The sequence below is a fragment of the Sprattus sprattus genome, assembly GCF_963457725.1.
Source record: "Sprattus sprattus genome assembly, chromosome: 3".
Lineage (NCBI taxonomy): Eukaryota > Metazoa > Chordata > Actinopteri > Clupeiformes > Clupeidae > Sprattus > Sprattus sprattus.
This window is the reverse complement of record NC_137922.1, coordinates 32,968,308-32,988,307: the sequence shown is the minus strand read 5'-3', so window position 1 is coordinate 32,988,307 and position 20,000 is coordinate 32,968,308. Positions and strand designations below refer to the sequence as shown.

The following is a 20,000-nucleotide window of genomic DNA, read 5'->3' as shown; positions in this document are numbered from 1 at the left end:
GTGGTCAGCTCTGGCCCTGATGTTGGTTCTGGCTGATGGAGTGGGAGACGTGTGGCAGCTGGTGGTCCGGACCCCTACGGACCCCTCTGACCCCTGAGCAGCTCTCAGAGTTTCTGTGGTGCACTGACACACTGCTGCGCGCCATGGCAGACACACATGTCAAAATCAGCAACCGGTGAGACGTGCATCCTCTTGTCTATATACTCCTGGTTCCGATTCTCCTCGTTCTTCTGGCTTTTTTTATGAGTACGGTTTTTAAAGTATGCTAAAAGTACGTTTTTACATTGGGCTTACATGATATACTGAATTGAGACATATCTACCAAGTGGTTTACAATGGTTGATGTATCTGAGAGTGTTTCAGCTGATCTTGGCAAAATATTTCCCTTTTCCCTTTCTTACTGTCTCTGTTCTAGGTTGCACTATAATATTTTCCATGTGTTGCACCTTATGGAGAACGTCCTCCCTTCCAACAGATCAGAGGAACCCCTAGTGCTGAATGGTGTGAGGTCAGAGCGCTCTCTCTCTCTCTCTCTCTCTCTCTCTCTCTCTCTCTCTCTCTCTCTCTCTCTCTCTCTCTCTCTCCCGACACATACACATCAGGGTTTTTGGACTTTTTCTTGTGGGCCCATTGTCCGGAAATAATGTATTTTACCGGACAAACACTAGTGTGTGTCTCAGTATCTATCAATGCTTCAAACACAAATATAATGCAGACTATATCATGTACACCTAGGCTGACAAAAGAGTGAATTGCCTGCTGTTGCCTGTTACCAGGATGTCATCCTAGGGTGGGCATTTGGATGAAGGGTGGGGGTTATCCCATTTCCCAAACTAAAACAAGACAGGGCCAGATGTCTCTGGTGGATTAAGCGGTGTGGCAGACCACACAGTCAACTCTAAGTTTAAAATGATATACATATCCCTCAATTGCATAAAGAAGTCACTTTTTAAGGCTTCTAAACATTACCAGGTCCTGTCTTGAGCCTCTTGGGATATCATTTTGACACTGATAGCTCCGATAACTTGTCCGAGTTAGCAACAGTAACTAACGGGGCTTAGCCAAATTGACTTGGAGGTCATGACCACAACACATTTTTTTTACCAAAAATCTATTACTAGATATAGCCTATGTGCAAGTCTGTGCATGTACTGTATGTGCACAGCCAAGTGTGTGAATGTGAAGAGGAGAGTGTGAGTTACTACGCATGTCATGTTTTATGTGGTTTATAGCCCCCATTTCAACCATATACTATGAAAGACTACCCTAATTGTAGCCCAACTGTAGAAATGCTGACCCCAAGGGGGCTCTGTATGTGTCTGTCTTCACACAGGGAGAACCAATTGACCCAAGAACAGAAGCAGATTCTGAATCACAAAACAGAGAGAGACCATGTGGTCAAAATCATGGCCTTTGCTGGTGAGAGCCTTATCCCAGACTCCCCTTCCTGGATGTATTCATGCCCATTTAATTAGGGTGACCAGACGTCCTCTTTTCCCCGGACATGTCCTCTTTTTGAGACCTATAAAAAGCGTCCGGCAGGGATTTTTATATTGTCCGGGATTTTACCTTGTCGATTGTTTCTGTATATTGAAGTTATCGCGGGGCGAACGATAGTTGGGCCTCTGGAAACACACCAGCGACTAATAACTGGTTATAGATTTGTTAGAGTACCATATACTATATATACCCTCGGAATGGCCAACCTATCTCGGTCATGGTGGCTATTATTTTGTAGAAAGGAAATAGTCAGTAGCAATATATAACACAATTATATGCTTATCCTACATAAACTATGGAAACTATTAAAAAAAAACGATTCAATTAAATGAATAATTTCTTATTTTCATTGGTATTGTTGTCATATACAGATATGCAATGATTTGTGGGTAATATTTTGTTGTCCAATGTCAAGTCTCTATTTGATCATGTGACGAGACGATCTAATGATGCAAAATCTAAACGTCAAGACCTAGAGGCAAAGTACACAGGCAAGCACCTTTCAAACATAAAGGTGGTGATGCATGATATGCTTTTCAATGGAAAGGATAGCCAGCCTCTCCTGCTCCATGCGGCTAGGTAGGTAGGTCTAATTGAGTTTCAATTTGGAAAAAGATCACTCGGCTGTTACCACTGTCACAGATGTCAGAAACAATAGCAGAGCAGTGCACTGCACACCTTACCGAAGGTGGATTTTAGGGAATGATATTCCACAATTGGCAAATTGGGAGACTACGGACTGCTAGGCAATCTGCTCCAAAACAGGCCCTGAATGATAGGTCGCCGCCGAGCGCCTGTTTCATTGTATATGTGTTTTTCAGATGTTGGTAAAGCTGCTGTGCCGCCGCAACAAATCGTGCCTTTCATAAGTGTTTTTAAAGAACCTTTCAGCACTTTGACCGTTTGTTTACGTTAGTGTGTCAGAGTGCTATTGTTGATAGCTTTCTTTTTTACATGTCTACTTTCCCAATACAATAGCCGAAGTAACTAATTCGACTGTAGAATCCAACACATTTCTGGTAATATGTATTGGTAGATACATTAATATTAAGACATTAATATTAATGAGAGGGAGGCCAGCTATCAGAGTTTGTTGTTGCTTTATCTTTTGCAAAAGGAGAGATGACACAATGGATTATACATAATTACAACATAGGAAAGTTTAACTTTTATATATACGTATATATACGCCTAATGGTGTGTGTGTGCGCGCACGCCTCTTAACTAGTAAATAGCGCGCACTAGGGCCCTTGATAATAGCATGCCCCCCCCCCCCCCCCCCCCCGACCGTCACCGCTGAAGTGTCCTCTTTTTCACCAACTCAAATCTGGTCACCCTAATTTAATGTAGTCAGTGTGTGAGACTGTATGGTATTTCAGGTACGGGGAAGACAACCACACTGGTCTGTTATGCCAAGCAGAGGCCTGAGCTTCGTTTCCTGTATGTTGTCTTCAATAAAGAGGTGCAGGAGCAGGCAAAGCGCATCTTCTCTGACAACGTTTCATGCAAGACCATCCACTCCCTTGCCTTTGCTGCTGTGGGGCAGAGGTTTGCATACATACACAATATAAGGATTGAGTTGGAAGTACATTTATTTTAAATTTAAAGGTGCAGTCTGTGAATCATATACTTTTGTAAATTTCAGTGAATTGCTCCTTACGGTCCTTAACTGTCTGTTTAGTGTTTGCAGTCAAAAGAATGTTTGTACACAGTCCTGGCTCTGTAAATGGGAAACAAACACAGTGGCTTGGACTGAGCCATAAACAAGCCCAGCCAATCAACACACTTCCTTTAGGAGCATGGAAGGGAGGTGTGAAAAATGCGGACTTCATGTTGAACTGTGATGATAATATTCTGTAATTATCACACTGAAATAAAAAAAAAGAGCTTCCATGTACTTCAGTGCTCAGACATGCTGATGCCTAATGGTCTCCTCAGGTACCGTGGAAAACTGCGTCCCTCGAGCCTGAACCTTTTCTCTGTCTTCGGGGTGATGCCTGATGGCGAACGCAGCATTGTTTGGGCCAAGGTAGTCATTAAGACTATCAACAACTTCTGGGCCTCCACAGACCAACGCATAGATGCCCAGCATGTGCCCGAATGGTACAAGAATACGCGTGGGAACATGTGCCGGCCTACTGAAACTGAGAAAACGGTAAAAAGGGGTTTGACTGTACTGGCTGAGCCAGGTGTTTTAAACTGTTATGTCATACATATTTCAGATACATACAGAAAGTTCAGTTTATCCATTTCGCAGTCCAAAAACAAATACAAATGGCCTGATACACAGTATACAAAGTGCTTTTTGCTAGAGGTTTTTGAACCAAGCCAGGCTCATATGGGAGAAAATGAAGGAGGTTGAACCCACCTCCGAGTTTGCCTTTCAAATGTATCATGATGGTAAAGGCAACTATTTAATTATGATAGATGACATCACACGAACATCCATCATCTCCAACTGTTGACTTACACTCTACCTCTCTGCAGGATACCTTAAACTGTGGCAGTTGGAGGGTGCCCAGATGGAACACTATGATGTCATCTTTATTGATGAGGCCCAGGATTGTACCCCAGGTATGCAAATCACTCTCACTTGTAAATGGCATGTTCACCTGTAGATTTATACATAAACTATAAAATGGTATAGGAAATAATAATTTGATATGCTATGCTATTTTCAGAATTTCACAATCTTGTCCAGTGCGACATAAGATTTGGCTAATGTCATCAGTCTAGTAGGATCAGATCAACCACTGCAAAATCAAGTCTTAGATAATATAATCCTTCCCCTATCCCCACTAGTGACCTTGGACATCTTGATGTCTCAACCATGTGCAAAGATCTTGGTGGGAGACCCCCACCAACATATTTACAGCTTCAGAGGAGCAATTAACAACTTGGACATGATTCAACACACACACATCTACTACCTGACACAGGTACCAGACTTACAATACATTGACAGTAATACACACAAACACTTATGATTAACTTTACTGAGATGAGAGGTTGCTTTCTCAGAGTTTCAGATTTGGTCCTGAGATCACCTATGTTGGTGCAACAATACTTGAAGTCGGAAAAAGAGTTAGGAAGACACTGGTTGGAGGAGGCCAGAGAGGTGCATTTATAAAAACAAACACAGACACATTTTTCTGCTATGCTTTACTTGTGGATGTATAGACTGTCTGTGTGTGCTTGTACCAGGTTCTGTGCAAGGACAGGACACTGAGATGTTCCGCAGGTTTCGGACCGGTGTGGGTGGAGCTGATGGGAGGCTGGCTGTTCTCAGCCGCACAAACTTCTCCATCTTCGATGAGGCAGTGAGGCTTATAAACCTCGAAACCACCAGCCGCATTTACATTATAGGCGTGAGTCAACCAACTCAAATCAACTGATCATAATGGCCTTCACTCTCTTTAGAAATCATTTACGAGATACTATGAGGATATGACCACTAGGGGGCACTGTATTGAGTAACGTGTCGCCACAAGAACAGCCATCTTGGCAACGCCTCCGCCTGCGCTTAATTTCACTGCGGGCTAGTGGTGCAGTAACGGTGGAAATAAACAACATTCAGGTGAAGATCTCTACGTCAGTAATGCCTTTTCCAACAATCTGATCAGCTCTTTATAATATAGGGCAGGACTTCCGGTTACAGATCTGCGGTCTCCCCCCACATAATGTCTTTAAGCACATGTTCTGTTCTCCTGTTTGTGTGGAGATGAATTTGGACGGGAGTGGCACTAGTAAGAGGAGAAGGCCATAAAGTTATTTACTAATTTCTGTGACAATAAGCAAAGTTATCTATCCAATGTGTTGATCTTTTAACATCTTTAAAAAATATTTTTTTTCTGTCCACTGAACGTGTATAACCTGTCAAGACTAACCTGGAATAAGCTGTGTAGACTTTAACCTGGGACTGTCTCTGTTTTAGGGAATCAAGGCATTTGGGTTGAGTACAATTCATGACATCTGGGTTCTGAAACAAAGAGGCTCTGGGCTGAGTAAGTTTCACTTTCCTGTGTGAGAATCTCATATAGGTACTTTCATAAGGTTCAGATGGGCATTACCAACTTTGCATCTTGTGAAATATCATCTATACTGTTTTCAATTGATCAGCAACACCAATTTGTCCTTCCTCACCGTCTGTAACCTCTATTAGATTTACAGATAACAGACCATTTGATGTGGTCTGTGTCAGTATGCTGAGATCACTGAGGACCAGGAAGATGGCCTGTCGTGGAAGATCGCTGTGGTGGAGAAGTATGGAGCGCAGATTCCAGGCCTACTCGAGCGCATCGGTCAGAGGCACCAGACAAGACGTCAAAAAGCAGGTGATTAAGGGTGAGAGTTATAGACAGAAAGTGAGAAAGACAGAGAAGAGGCCTTATTCACCATCTTGTGCATCCACAAGAGAGTGAGGAAGACAGAGAAGGAGGCCTTAGTCACCATCTTGTGCATCCATCAGAGAGTGCCAGAGTCCCCAGGATCACTGATTATGGACTAACCCCTCCCTCTCTCAGGAGTTTGCTCTACTGTGATCCTCTTGAGCCAAGAACTGGACAGTCAAGACCTCAAGGAGTACTTGTTTCTATGTTCTCTTTGTGGGAGATTTGATCTCAGAGATTGCTCCTGTGATTTGATCAAAAAAATGACCCCTGTGATTTGTCCTATGCTTACATTAGTATTTTCTCTTTCTCGCAGCAAAGATTATTTTTTAACTCCTCTTGACATACAGGATTATATTTTTTATAGGTGTACAGTCTCTTTGACATAGAGATTTATATTGTGTATAGGTGTACATTCTCATTGCTAATTTTCCTTCTCTAATTCTACTACACCTCTCAGATTTTATCCTGGGCACCATGCATAAGGCCAAAGGACTGGAATTTGATACCGTTGTCATCATGGATGACTTCAGAGAACTCCAGGCCTTACCAACTCAGGAACATGGAGGTTAGTCTGAGATAGTTTCATTTACCTAGTGGTGTGTTTATTTGCAAATGTGCATTTCTTAGCTTGTGTATGTGTGTGTTTAGTTGAAAATGTAAGGATATACAAAGTCAAGTAAAACAGCTCTGTAAATAACATTCAATGCACATGAAATATTCTATTCCATTCTAAGTGGGGGTGTTTGTTGTCTTTAGGGAATCAAAGCCTTGTTGAAGAAGATGACTGGAATCTCTTATATATGGCAGTGACCCGAGCAAAGAGAACTCTCATTATGACCAGATCAATCATCAATATCCTCGCCCGTGCAGGAGTTAGTCTATCTATCCATTTCTGTTATTTTGCTTTTCATAAATACCCATGGATCACACTGATTGTTCTGCCGAGGCTAAACCTGGGCCCTATTTTCCAATCTTTTTGGGTCCAAATGTTAACTAAAGCGAAACGGCTATACAATGTAATTCTATGGGGCATGCAGCCTTATCTGCTGCTGCTCTTGGGTTATTTCGGTCTCCCTGTATGTAGGTGGATACATACGGAGCCCCACTAGGGTCAGCTGATAAAAAAAGAGTCAAGTGTTCATCTGTACACTCAGTTTATAAACTGTGCTCTTGGATTCGTAATCCGTGCCAACAGATTTGTAAACAGTGCACACGGATTTGCAAACAAGTTATTTCTTCAGAGAACAAGGAATGGAGCGTTTCGACAGTTTAAATGTTTAAACATGTCGGGCTAAAATTGGGTTAGTCTGTCACAGCCCCCATTTCAACCATATACTATCAACCACATAAAACATGACATGAGATCTACAAGTCTAACTCAGACTTTACCGTGTACAGGTGCTTGCCCCATGGGATTACATTGTACAGCCAGTTTGCTGTTGCTAGTTATAGCGTTCTAACTCAATACTGGACCGATTTATCTTGTTTATGTCCCTAGTAAGAATTTGGGAAAAGCTGGGGAAATAGGGCCCAATATACACGGTTCATAGTCAATAACTTCCAGCAAAAAAAGGGTTTTAACTAAATTGGAGGTTGGAAGGATGCTAAATAATGGATATACCTCTTATTTTTGCAGGAATACTTCCTGAGGTCGGAGTTGACTACAGTTCCAGCAGAGAGTCCTGCACCTCAATGCTCTAGTGAAAGATGCTCCAATCCTATTAATACAGACACCCGCCTTTCCATGCACAGACTCCCTATCACACATGTGAGCATCTTTCCATTCATGTGTGTGACAATCTTAGCATGACATGATATTTGTGTTTTACAGGTTGATGGTAGATGATATAGTCATTATGTTTCTATATTTGTGTTTTACAGGTTGATGGTAGATGATATAGTCATTATGTTTCTATATTTGTGTTTTACAGGTTGATGGTAGGGAGCAAGGTGGCGCTGTGTGTTTGACCTGTGTTCAAAAAATGTCAGGTCCCTTGGCCTTTCTGATGAGCCCAGGGATAGAGTGAGTCCCCTTCCCTTAAGAGCTCAGAGCAGGAGGAGAGCCAGTGCTGCAGTGATGATAGGATGTCAAATGTGAAGCTGATTATTCACTTTCATGAGGATCCATGTACCTGTGTTTAAGGGCCTCCTTAAGGATAATATCATCTGCAGACGGGGTCACTGCCATAGAAATGCACATAAACCACACTACTTAATCTCAGTTTATATTGCAAAACTTTTTAATATTTATGGTGGCTGTTGTTTTCATTATTCTTTCTCTATACTTTTTAGGCATTTCAATGGTTTTAATGAGTTAAACTATTCAATCATGTGCATTGACATGTTCCAAAGCTGCGAACATAATACATTCTTGACACTCAATATTCTGCCAAATTGACAAGTGCAGGTGTGGCATACTTACAAAAATCATGCAACTGCATTGTGTGCTTGGCAGTAATAGTTTTATTTAGAAACATGGTGTAGTACAGGCATTAGGACAACTATTATTTTAGTTGACTAAATCCTCCAAAAAGGAGTCATGAAGGTCCTGAGTGTAAATTATCCTGCCATGTTAGCTTTATATTATGGAACAAGAACAATCATGACTTATAACACTGATATAATTCTTCAGGGGCTATAAAAGAGTTTTTTCACAACTATCGTCTGAATTGCAGGCATACATTTTTTTAATATATATATTTTGGTGTTTTGTGTGGTGTGCTTTCTTTGGACATGAATCATCATTGTGCATGATAAATTATGTACTTTGTTGTATAAACAATGATATCTCATTGTTTAATTTCTCGTCAATTCTGTGTAATCATCCAAAAACCTAGTAAGCTCAGGAATAATCATGCTGTCAGATCATGCCTTACTCATGCGGTTACATGTGTCCAGATTTCGAGCGTTGTCGGGTTTAAATCTATTCCATTTCATGTAACTCCCCAAATCTAGATTTGCTGTGTCCGACTGAAATCAAATTTACATCCCCAGATAAGTGATCGGATTTGGTTGTATATCGGACAACGCACGCTTGTAACTTTCGAAACTAGATAACAACTTGAGATGACGTCTTTTCGCATGCTTGAGATCCCGTCCATAGACTAATATACATGCGTCATATACTTCTATGATATAATAATCGCTGCTAGACGCTCACTGTTCTTGTGCTCCCACATCTCATTCACTTTGAAATACTGAAACAAATGTAAATTATCAAGACCATGCACCATTTTCTTTGCCCTCATGTGCTGCATATCAGAAATGGCCAACAAAAAAGCGAATTATTCTGACGGCTCCTATCTATCTTTGATCTATTGCCATTCCATACTGAATATCCTGTTTAGATCAAAGGTTTGTTACGACATACCGTGATATTTCAGATGATAGTTATGTGGTAGCCTGGCTATACCAATGTGTTGACATTAGAAAAACGTTGACTGTGACTGCTTTAGACAGAACGCGCTAATTCACTGAACAAATATTTTCATATTACTTTTCCACCACTTTTTCCACCAGTCATGTAATCCATTCATATCGATGTGAATCAATAAATACTAATACAGCTTTAACGGTGATGTGTTTTTGTTTAATTTCACAACTTATTTACTGTATGATCAACGATAGCAGATGCCCGCTTGTAAACATTCCACATTTGATTTGAACTGACGCGGCCAAGATCTGGATTTGTCACTGCCATGTACCGTGAGATAAAGCAGTTAACCCCCCATGGATAGAGAAGCCGGGCTTTAGCCTAAATTTGGGTTTATGCCATCATGTAAACGTACTGACTTATGCTTCAGCCCCCTCCATTCAGCATGCTTCCTGTAATCCCACTGGCTAGACACCAACAAACATTGTATGGTAGGCAGTTTTGGTAGTCATATTTTTTTATACAAAAAGCATTTAACTTGCCAACATTTTTAGCTATTTGTACTATTGCTGTGTCATGTTGTCCCTCATCGCACCAATAGGAGCAGCGCTCCAAATTTCGTTGTATGCTAAAACAATGATAATAAAGGCTTTTCTATTCTAATATAAGAAGAATAATATGACTCATTCATTATTTGAAATACTCTGGAGGGGGGTCAAAGGACATGAGGATGATGAAGCTTTTATGCTTTGATACGTGAATGTCTGCTCTAATCTGAAAATAGGTCTGTAATGAACGTCAATTAGGCCTACATTTTGCTCAAATTAGTCTTTTTAGCTTCTCTACACACCGATTGGATTACTGCACACACAGAAAAATACAAACAAAAGTTGAAAATACCAACTGGATGTCAGCTTTCCCAACAGTTGGGTGTTTGTCAACCATTATAAAATAAAGCATATGCACATGTATAACATTAGTCTTTTGACATCAAGAACTGTCAAGTCACAGTCAAAGCTATATAATTGTACTTCCAACTTCATACTCACCTTTTACCAACACACTAGTAGACACAGACTAAGTATTGAAATGGCTACATAAGCCAGTATACTGGGCCCAAAAGCCCTGAGCAAGGCCTCTTGTGAAGCCTAGATCAATTAGACATCAAGATACATCTTAATTAAGGTTGCTTCTGCTTGAACTCAAAGATCTGATTAGTATTTATAATGGCAGAGGGATTGATGTTTGGAGATTAAGATGCAACAAGTACAGTACAATTGAGGAGCCCTGACAGGTTAAGCAAACAAAGATCTTTACGTGTGAATGGTTGAAATTTCTACATGCATTCTGTTTAAAATAAAGTGATAATAAAGGTTTAAGTCTTTGTCTATGGAATGAGTAACCATGGTTTATGGTTTTCAGGCCTCTTTACAATTGTGTACATGTGATGTAAAGATGGGAGTTGCACGGGGAGTGTCCTTCATACGTGATTGGCTTATGGAATGGTGTTTTGCAAATCATATACAGGCACAGAAAACAATGCGGCCATGATTCATGGGCAGAGAAGTACTTAAGATATCAGAAAAGCGGTTACTCTCTTTGAATTATACCCAAATCGTACCTTAATGGCCAAGATTACAACTGCACACGCAAATAGTACAACCCAGGTGTTTATTTTATCTTCAGAAGACCCTCAATTGAAAATATTTACACGGACATCTGGTTTCCCAACTACATTTCCCAGAGTGCACGGTACTCCGTCGGATGTCCAATCCAAAGTGCAGAGTTCATAGAGAGAGGTGAAATTTGACAGTAAGTGAAGTTTTTCAGAAGCTCCTAGTTTTGGGCCATAATCCATCAATTTGTTTTTGGCCGAAGGTAAGATTACTTTTTAGGTTTTCAGCGATTAAAATAAAGTGTTTTTAAATGTCACTTATCGGTAGGTTACACGTCGATACGCATGAAACTCAGGCCGAATTGCTTTCCAGGTGGTTTTGTGGTTTCTGTCTCCGTGTGATGCAAGGATGGCAGACGAGTCTCAGAGAACCGGAGATTTGCCAGAGGACGTCATGACTGATGATTGCATGAATTCCTACACATACCTCTATAGTCCAGACCTTTTGAAGTCAGTAAACACAAACACAGCAAATGTACTCTGCAAGCGGTTCCAGATCATATCTCGACTAACTTGATTGTATTTCTCTGCAGAGATCAGGTTGCCTTTATCACAGGTGGTGGCTCTGGCATTGGATTCCGCATAGCTGAAGTCTTCATGAGGTCAGTCTAACAATATTCACGCACTTGCTTTGGTGAACACAAACTTTAACCTCAATTATTATCACGATTCCTACTACCCTTTTGCTTAGTGAGCGATGTTATCTCTCAACATAGACACCCTCAGGGACCTTTACCCCGGTGTGTTTATCATGAATAATATAACAGTTTTTAAACACAATTTACAGTTATATTATGGTATTGCAATGCCAACATGTATAAACATTTCCCTAAAATACATTTTGGCATTTACATTCAATTTATGATTGGAATATACATACATTTATGATTGGAATACACACGCTTTCCTCTGCCTTTATCTCTCTTATCCTTTACCCCTTAATATAACACTTGACCTCTAACCCCAGGCATGGGTGTGATGTAGTGATCGCCAGCCGAAATCTGCAACGTCTAAGTGAGGTAACCAGAACTCTTATCCACTGTTAGCTATGTTCTCACTCTGTGTGATCTAGGGTTAGGAACATTAATCATAATGGAAGAATAAAGCCGTTAGCCCTGAAATATGTACCACATAATTTTATTTTTGTGCCCACATATCTTGAGTAAATGTGCACTGCAGTCATACGTGATGTTCAGACATTATTGTACAGCAGTGCATACTTTTTTATTCAAAAGAGGACCTATATGAGAGAAAGAAAATGTTATGTTGCGGGTGTTTTTATGTGTGCAGGCTGCAGAGAAGCTAACTAAAGCGACTGGTCGGAGATGTCTCCCTTTGGCAATAGATGTCAGGCAACCAGAGACTATTAATACAGCTGTAGATCGAACATTGGAGGAGCTGGGTCGCTTAGACATACTCATTAACAGTAAGAAGCACACCCACACTGCTCTGACCACCTAATTTTATCAGGCAGCTTTGACACACAACACACACACTCTAACTACCATGTTTGGACACACACACACCTTAGCAAAGACTGATAGTACTTGTAACAGATACATTATTTTTAGTAAAATTCATCCGATGTAGATGTTCGTAACATTAATGTTTTTGTGATTAGATGCTGCAGGTAACTTCCTATGTCCTGCCTCTTCTTTGTCATTCAACGCCTTCAAGACAGTACTGGAGATCGACACCATGGGCACTTTCAATGCCAGCAAGGTGGCCTATGAGAAGTGGTTTAAGGTAAAATGTTTTTTTCCATTAATGGACTTTTGCTTGAAGAACAGCCAAACATAAACTAGATAAAGAATTCACTGAATTTTCTGGGCAATGTTGAACTGTGACTGTAATGAAGTAAAAATGGTGGAAGGCAAAAATCATTGCCATAGTAGAAGTCATGCATTCTTTTATAAGAATTTCTATTTAGATGAAGATCATAGATGGTTGTGAATAGAACTGATGGATTATGTTGTTTGACCGATTGCAGGATCATGGTGGTTCTATTGTAAACATTTCCGCCACTCTGGGATACAAGGGCCAGGCGCTCCAGGTGCATGCTGGGTCAGCAAAAGCAGCAAACGGTGAGCGCAGGACTCGTGCCTCATGGGAAATGGTGGAATAAAGAACACGTGGGCGTTGGTGTTGCTGATGAAACAAGAAAGCTAGATGTACCCTGTTACCACCCTGACATTTGCACAGGCTGACGGAGCCTTTCTTAGGATTTTACAGAAAGACATGACTGGGTTTTGAACTGCCATAGGAGAATAGTTACTTATTCTTGTAGCCATTTCTTTCTTTTCTATGTAAGCTTTTACCAACTCCACACAAAGTATTATTTTAAACTAATAACAAAGAATAAGTGAAACAGCCTTCACCGAAAGAAAATTAAGTTGTTATATGGTATACTAATCTCTTTTGTTATGGACAGTTCAGAACATTTTATGACACGCAATAGCTCACTTAACAAAGGGGGGACAGAATTTAAATGACGGGTTAACACCAAAGCTCCTACAAGCTCCTTTTCTTTTAAAAGTATTTCAAACCTCTGTCTCGCTCCTCCTGTCTCTGGTGTAGATGCCATGACCAAGCACCTGGCTGTGGAGTGGGGTCCCAATGGAGTCCGTGTTAACACCGTAGCACCAGGACCTATTTCAGGCACGGAGGGCTACCGCCGACTGGGTGAGACTAGGGTTCTGCCTAAAGCATACACCTGCTTACACTTCAGGGCACCAGACATACACTGGAGTTATCTTTTAGTTTGATAGTAACATGAAACAATGTTGCCTCTTATCAGGATCCCCAATAACAATATCCACAGCCTTCCTTTTATTTACTATACCGTCTCGTCCTTGTCTTCCTTCTCCGCTGGTCTTGGATCCCCCTTTCTGTTAGGTGGTCCCCATGCTGAGGATGCAGGTGCATTTAACAGCATTCCCCTGCAGCGTGCAGGGAATAAGACAGAGATGGCCCACACGGTGCTCTTCCTCTCCAGCAGGGCAGCTTCCTACATCACAGGCAGCATACTGGTGGCTGATGGTGGAGCGTGGCTGACGTCGCCCAATGACGTGCACCGTCTGCTGGGTATACTCTCCTCTCGCTCTGCTAAACTCTGACACCCAACACTCAGGTGTGTGTGTGAAGTGTGACCGAGTATGTGTGTGTGTGTGTGTGAGAGAGAGAGATGTTGTGCTCTGCAGATGTTGTTCCCTACCCGCATCCCAGAGTGTAACGTTGTTGGGTGTGTGACTGTCTGTTTGTCCGTCTGTCTATGTGTGAGTGTCTGTCTTCCTTCTCATTGTCTGCCAGCCTTCTACTTGTTACCTATTGGCTAAAGAAAATAACACCAAAAGTAACCTTGATATAAGAAAATCAAATAGTATGTATTATCCTACTCCTTTTTGTATGCATTTCATTCCCAGTGTTTTATGAGTTTTCTCTGTGTAGATTTTGACCTCTGTCAGTGTCAGTATAACACAGGGTTGGTCATTACCTTCAATTGGTATTAAAAGTAGAATTAACTATTCATAACAGAACCTCATTAGTGGAGGAGGAGGTAGAGGACAAAACTGGAATGGAATTGGAATGGATAGAACAGTATGAGAGAGCAGAGGGGGAAGCATGGAAAACACATGAAAGGACAGGTGACAAGACAGGACAAAGCACAGAGGACTGACATTTAGGAGGACTTGAGGGAGCAGAATTGAGAGAGTGAGTAGAGTTGTCTGAACTGTGTTTACTGACTCCACCACTCATTTCTATTTCAGGATTCTGGTCCTCTGAAATGAAGAGAGATAGGAAGTAATGTCTTCTATCATCCTCTGAGAAGATTGACCATGTGACAAGATAAAGGAGGGCTCTACATGTCAAACTCCTTTGGACTCGAACATAGCATTCCATCGTTTCAAACCGTAATCATGTGTTAATGTTTACTTGCACATACTGGGACTGACCAGCCATATGTCCTTGGCTTTTTGTTCATCCTATGTTAGCTTGTGTATTTTCTTTCACACACTCAGTATGTCAATGTTGAACATTTATTTTTGAAACACGAAACAAATGCCATTTCTTATATATGTCTGTTAATGCATCTGTAATTAATTTGTAACCACATTTTACAACATTTAATAAAAACCACGTGAGGGCGCAGTTGTATCATAACGTAAAGCATAATAAATATGCTGCTGTTTACCTGTAACCAATAGCCTACACACGGCATATCCTTCGCCCAGTATATTTTAATCAAAGGTAAACCGAGTATGCTCAGAAATACCTTATCCCCCCCCCCTCGTCAATAAATGAATATGATGCGGGCTCTGCAAATGAAAGTGACTGGACTGAAGGCCTTGTTTGAGACGCTATGCTTAAATTGGCAGTCAGAGACGTACTTTTAAATCCCCCATGTTCCCATTATTAAGGCTATCGGGTTCCATGGTATTTTGTCCTTTTTCTGTACTGTTCTCATAACAAAATCATTTCTCGACGCTTTTGGTTGATATCGGCAGACTGCGGCGTAGTCGCTGCGCTTGCGTGCTCACTGTTGACGTCGCTGTGTATGCGGTATGAGGATGGCAGAGGTTGCATCGGCTGCTGATGCGAGTGCAATCTGGCTGGTGTGACATTATCGCTTGGAATACAAATGGCACCATCCATAACGAATAATCTGGGCATCATAATTTCATCATATCAATCACCTCTAACCCCTGTGAGACAATGATGTGGTGATGATAAATGAACACTCATGGGGTTTTAGCTAACACAGCTAACCAGCACAGGTGGATGATTCGTGTAATTCTTCTTGGACTTCGGTTATCTTGAAGGAAAAAAACAAGGCAATAACGCAACGCTTACATATTTCAACTGGAGAGTCGTGAGGATTTACAAAATATAACCTTGGGAAATAACGTGAACGAAAGGATTTTATATTCTCTGGTGGTGGAGGTAGACTTGACCAACGGATGGGCCAGCTAGCCCCCTCAGCTTGCCCCGTTTTCGAAGGAGGGATGCTTGTATCTTTTAGCCTGTTAGCCATATGTCGACGCTATTACAGCTACTAATCCAAGCCTTGTCTACCAGCAACACAATCTGTCACTCAACGAGCTAGCTAATTATTATTATAATGACGGCCACTTAGCTAACCGCTGGAGTTTTATATTAACTGCAAACGGTAATTCATTTTTTCCCCTAATCAGACATTTTTCGAAGAAGCCACCTCCGGACTTAATAAACCCGTTAGCAAGGAAGGTGGGCTACCGGGTGTAGGCAGTAGTGTTAGCTCACTCAGCTAACAAACATTAGCTTGTTGGATAATGTAAAATATTTAATATGTCTCAAACATGTTAGCCAATGAAGCATTTGGTTTTTGGTAGTGCTTGTCTGAAGCGAAAGTTGAACGGAAAGTGTCCCAAAGGAAGTGCAGTTCATTTCCAGTTCTGCCCTCCGTTAGCCGGTGTCGTTATGGTAGCCTAGATGTATGTGTTTATAATATCATGCACCAAGTGTCATAATTAGTGATCGGTACGGTAACGTTATCTGTAGTTTATAACAGATCGTTTTCAGGCTGCAAACAATTACATTTTCTGAAATAATTGTCAATTATCACAAGGTTTACACTCCAGCTGCTTTCGGGCAAGATGTTTTTCAGATGACATAAAATTACACTTAATTCTTTTGAAGTTAACTGTTCTTATTATAATCTTATGATCTGTGTTTTGGACACAAGCAATATAATCTTGTTTTCTTACACATGTATAAGCCTACAGACGGCCTCATGACCGATTTCAGACATAGCCTAGCCACCTGATGTTTGTTTGTGATGTCATCAATATAACTCTGTGGAATAGAACATAGCCCTGTATCTATTCGATAACTTGACAGTAACCGAAAAAATATTTTGCCGCAGTTGCTTATTTTGTAATCCATCTTAATGATGTCGGGATTTGGGTGTGGATAAACGCGCCTTTGAAGGGGCTTTAGTTAACTAGATTAATTCTCAGCCTGTAAACATAGACGTGGGAGTCAATCGCCTTATCGTGAGTCTCGCAGCACTTTTGCATGGTGGACGTCTGTGTTGCCATTGCTCTTCCATAGCTGTCCTTGGACACTCTTGTCTTGTGTACTGAAAAGAGAGGTTCACTTATGGATCTCAGCAAGAAACGGCTTATTGCAGGCTGCGTTTTTTAGCACTCCTTGTGGTGGACAAACATGGAACAGGTTTTGATGTCCAGTCCTGGAAGCCACACTGACTGGGATGGAGATCAGAATAGCCTGGGGTTTATGCTTTTGGATTCTACTGATCCTGTAACGCCATGCGGAAATGAGGCGACCGATGAACGGCAACTGCATTTTGAGGAGGGAGATGGGAATGTCTTGTCTCTCAGCCTGGGTGAGATATTCCCAGAAAATGCCTTAAATTTAGATGACCTGTTTCGGACTCAGTATTCTGGTGTAGAGCAAATGTTCCCATGGGAGCAGGATGGAGAGCACTCTGCCTCGCATTGGGAAAGCCGTCTCTCTTGTTCCCAGGATTTCCCACCAAGTAAACAAGACCAGGTCTTAGAGGAGAGTTCCAGCCCCTATTCCAATGCCAGTCCAGACTTAACAAGCTGTGCCCAACAATGCGGCAGGGAGACCACAGACATCCCAGAGAGCACACCTTTGTTCACAGACTCACTCATCATCAGTGACTCCACAGGTGATGTGGAGCATGAGCCAGGTGTGGACACCCAAACACAGGAACTTTTGTCTTTGCAGACTCTTATACACACTTCAGCTCAGGATCCACAACACATCTTCACACCCGAGGAGAGTACAATGTCATACAGGACTCCCCAGCTTGATCACACACTCACAGGTGTGTGTTTGGAGTCCACAGCTCTTCCAAGTGAAACAAGCAACCCTCTTGTGTGCGAGGAGATGAATCAACAACATGTGTGCACAGAGCAGCACACCCACCATCTGTTACTTGAGGAGGATGCTTTCCAGCAGACAGAACAGCAAATATCAGAAATCTACAGCAGTTGCCTCTCGCCGGCAAACACACTTTTAACAAAAACATTTGAACACACAGCAGCAAACATGACGGAGTCAGAAATATGTCAACACACCCAAAAAAGCCCAGATGGCGACATCATGCCTATTGAAGGTGGAGCTGAACTCCTGATACATACTGAGGCAGACATATGTCATCACACAGAGGGAGAAGGAACAAATGCCCCTCCACTACCCTTGCCTGAAGAAGAAGTTCTGACTGACCAGGCTACACTCAGTCACACTTTGAGTGTATTGACATCTTATAGAGATCTTGGGTGTGAACCTGCCCCTCAGCAGTTATTTGAAGGAGTTAATTTTTCTGTATTGGCTACAGAGGTAGATGCACCTGAACTCTTACTTGAGGTCACAACTCAACAAGTCCTCACTGAACAGACACCTGAAGAGGATGCATTACTGGATATCAAAGCTGTGGAAGAAATACCTGAAACTGCTGCAGAAGGCATCATCTTGATCGAAGGAGACTTGCTGTCTGGAAATAAATCTGAAGCCGTTTGTGAACACACAACTGAGACTGAAATACATGAACAAGCTGGTCAACAACACAGAAAAGAAATGAATCTATGCGATGTGCTGTATATCGAGACACCAGAGAAAAACACATCTGAAAATACAGCAGATGAACACACAGAGCAAAGGGATGCTCTGTCTGAAGCCACTTGCAAGTCAGAGTCATATCAACATCTACCTGAAGGAATAATAACTGAAGACACACATGAAGAAGACATCGTACCAGGAGGGATCTTTGAGGTAAATCTGTCTGAGACAGAAACGCATAAACCCAGGGCTGAAAGAGTCAAAGTGTCTGAGGTTTTGCTTGAAGCTGAACCATATGGACACACACTTGAAGGAGACGTATCTTCTGAACATATCCCTGGGGCAGAAGCAGCTGAACACTCAGTTCAACATGCCACTGATGGTGATACTTCAGCCGCCAAGAACCTTCAGCACATGCTTCTAGCTGGTCGTTCTCCAGAACAAACTCAAGTGGCTGATGTCTTTCCTGAGGATGTCATTGATGCAGGTAGCTCACCTGATTCTTTCACTATTGCTGAGATAAATACCTCAGATAAGAGAGACACACTTGACTCTGAAGACTCAGATACCATACCAATAATTAAGGGAAATACAAACACACATATATTTAACCCTGAAAATATGGAAGATAACATAGTTGTTTCTGTAAACTCGGAAAAAATAGAGGACATAACCACACTCCAACTTGAACATTTAGATACCTTGGACTCCCCGGAACTTGAAAATTCAAGCATACCACCAGAATTCAATGCACAAATGCCGGACAATACCCACAAGTTAAACATTGAAAACTCACTGAAATATTGCACTGAAAACATTGACAGGACAGACCTACTCACATCTGAATTCATCACACACACCATGAATACTGAAGTGGCAGATGATTCACAGACATTCAACACTGACCACTCAGATTTCTTACACACTCCTGACACGGAAAACACATCTGAGCTTGACACCACTTGCCCTGACCAACAGATTGTTGATGGTAGTGACCTTTGTGTTGAATCAATAGGTGACAGTGACAGCACACAGCCACAGGAAAACCCTTCCATGCATGGCGACCCTCCAGAGTTTAGCAGTGAAAACACACCTGCGCTGGACATCTGTTCTCCAGACACTCAGTCAGCTTCTGTTAGTGTGTGTGCTGAAAACCAGGATGTCTTAACCACACCAGTTAGCCTCCCCCTCCTCCTCACCTGTGCAGGTGACCAGCTGAGTGACATGGGAGGAGCCCCAGGTCAGACCTGCTCCGCCAATCACACACCGGCTCAGTTGGAAGTGAACCAGGGGGAGGGAGAGGCACTCACACTCACCCAGGCGAGTATTGAGAAGGTAACTCAAGCCCAGCGCGATGGCAGCTCACCGACGGAGGGAACCACACAACAGTTGATGGAGGAAAACAACGTGCCGGTTTTACCCGAATATGAGAGCCTGGATCTCGATCCACAGGGCACCATGGAGGTTCAGAGCG

The 20,000-nt window shown here is 41.9% G+C and overlaps 2 protein-coding genes across 2 annotated transcripts in view; both read left to right on the top strand.

Moving 5' to 3' along the window:
* The first annotated feature begins 11,069 nt into the window (after positions 1–11,069).
* Positions 11,070–15,099, top strand: decr2 (2,4-dienoyl CoA reductase 2, peroxisomal). Its single transcript, XM_080833943.1, has 10 exons — positions 11,070–11,142; positions 11,253–11,389; positions 11,473–11,541; positions 11,907–11,958; positions 12,230–12,365; positions 12,561–12,685; positions 12,930–13,023; positions 13,517–13,621; positions 13,835–14,069; positions 14,707–15,099. Exons 2-9 carry the CDS (start codon positions 11,289–11,291, stop codon positions 14,053–14,055), a joined length of 903 nt encoding a protein of 300 aa, XP_080690069.1. The 5' UTR covers positions 11,070–11,142; positions 11,253–11,288; the 3' UTR covers positions 14,056–14,069; positions 14,707–15,099.
* A 2,044-nt stretch (positions 15,100–17,143) lies between these two features.
* Positions 17,144–20,000, top strand: part of rab11fip3 (RAB11 family interacting protein 3 (class II)) — a gene marked incomplete at both ends in the record, with an annotated part of 29,280 nt that continues 26,423 nt past the window's right edge. Inside the window, 3 exons of the mRNA XM_080835446.1 lie at positions 17,144–17,239; positions 17,465–17,654; positions 19,734–20,000. The exon at positions 19,734–20,000 is cut by the window's right edge and continues 134 nt beyond it. Coding sequence (XP_080691572.1) covers positions 17,144–17,239; positions 17,465–17,654; positions 19,734–20,000 — 553 coding nt within the window. The remainder of the gene's footprint in view (positions 17,240–17,464; positions 17,655–19,733) is intronic.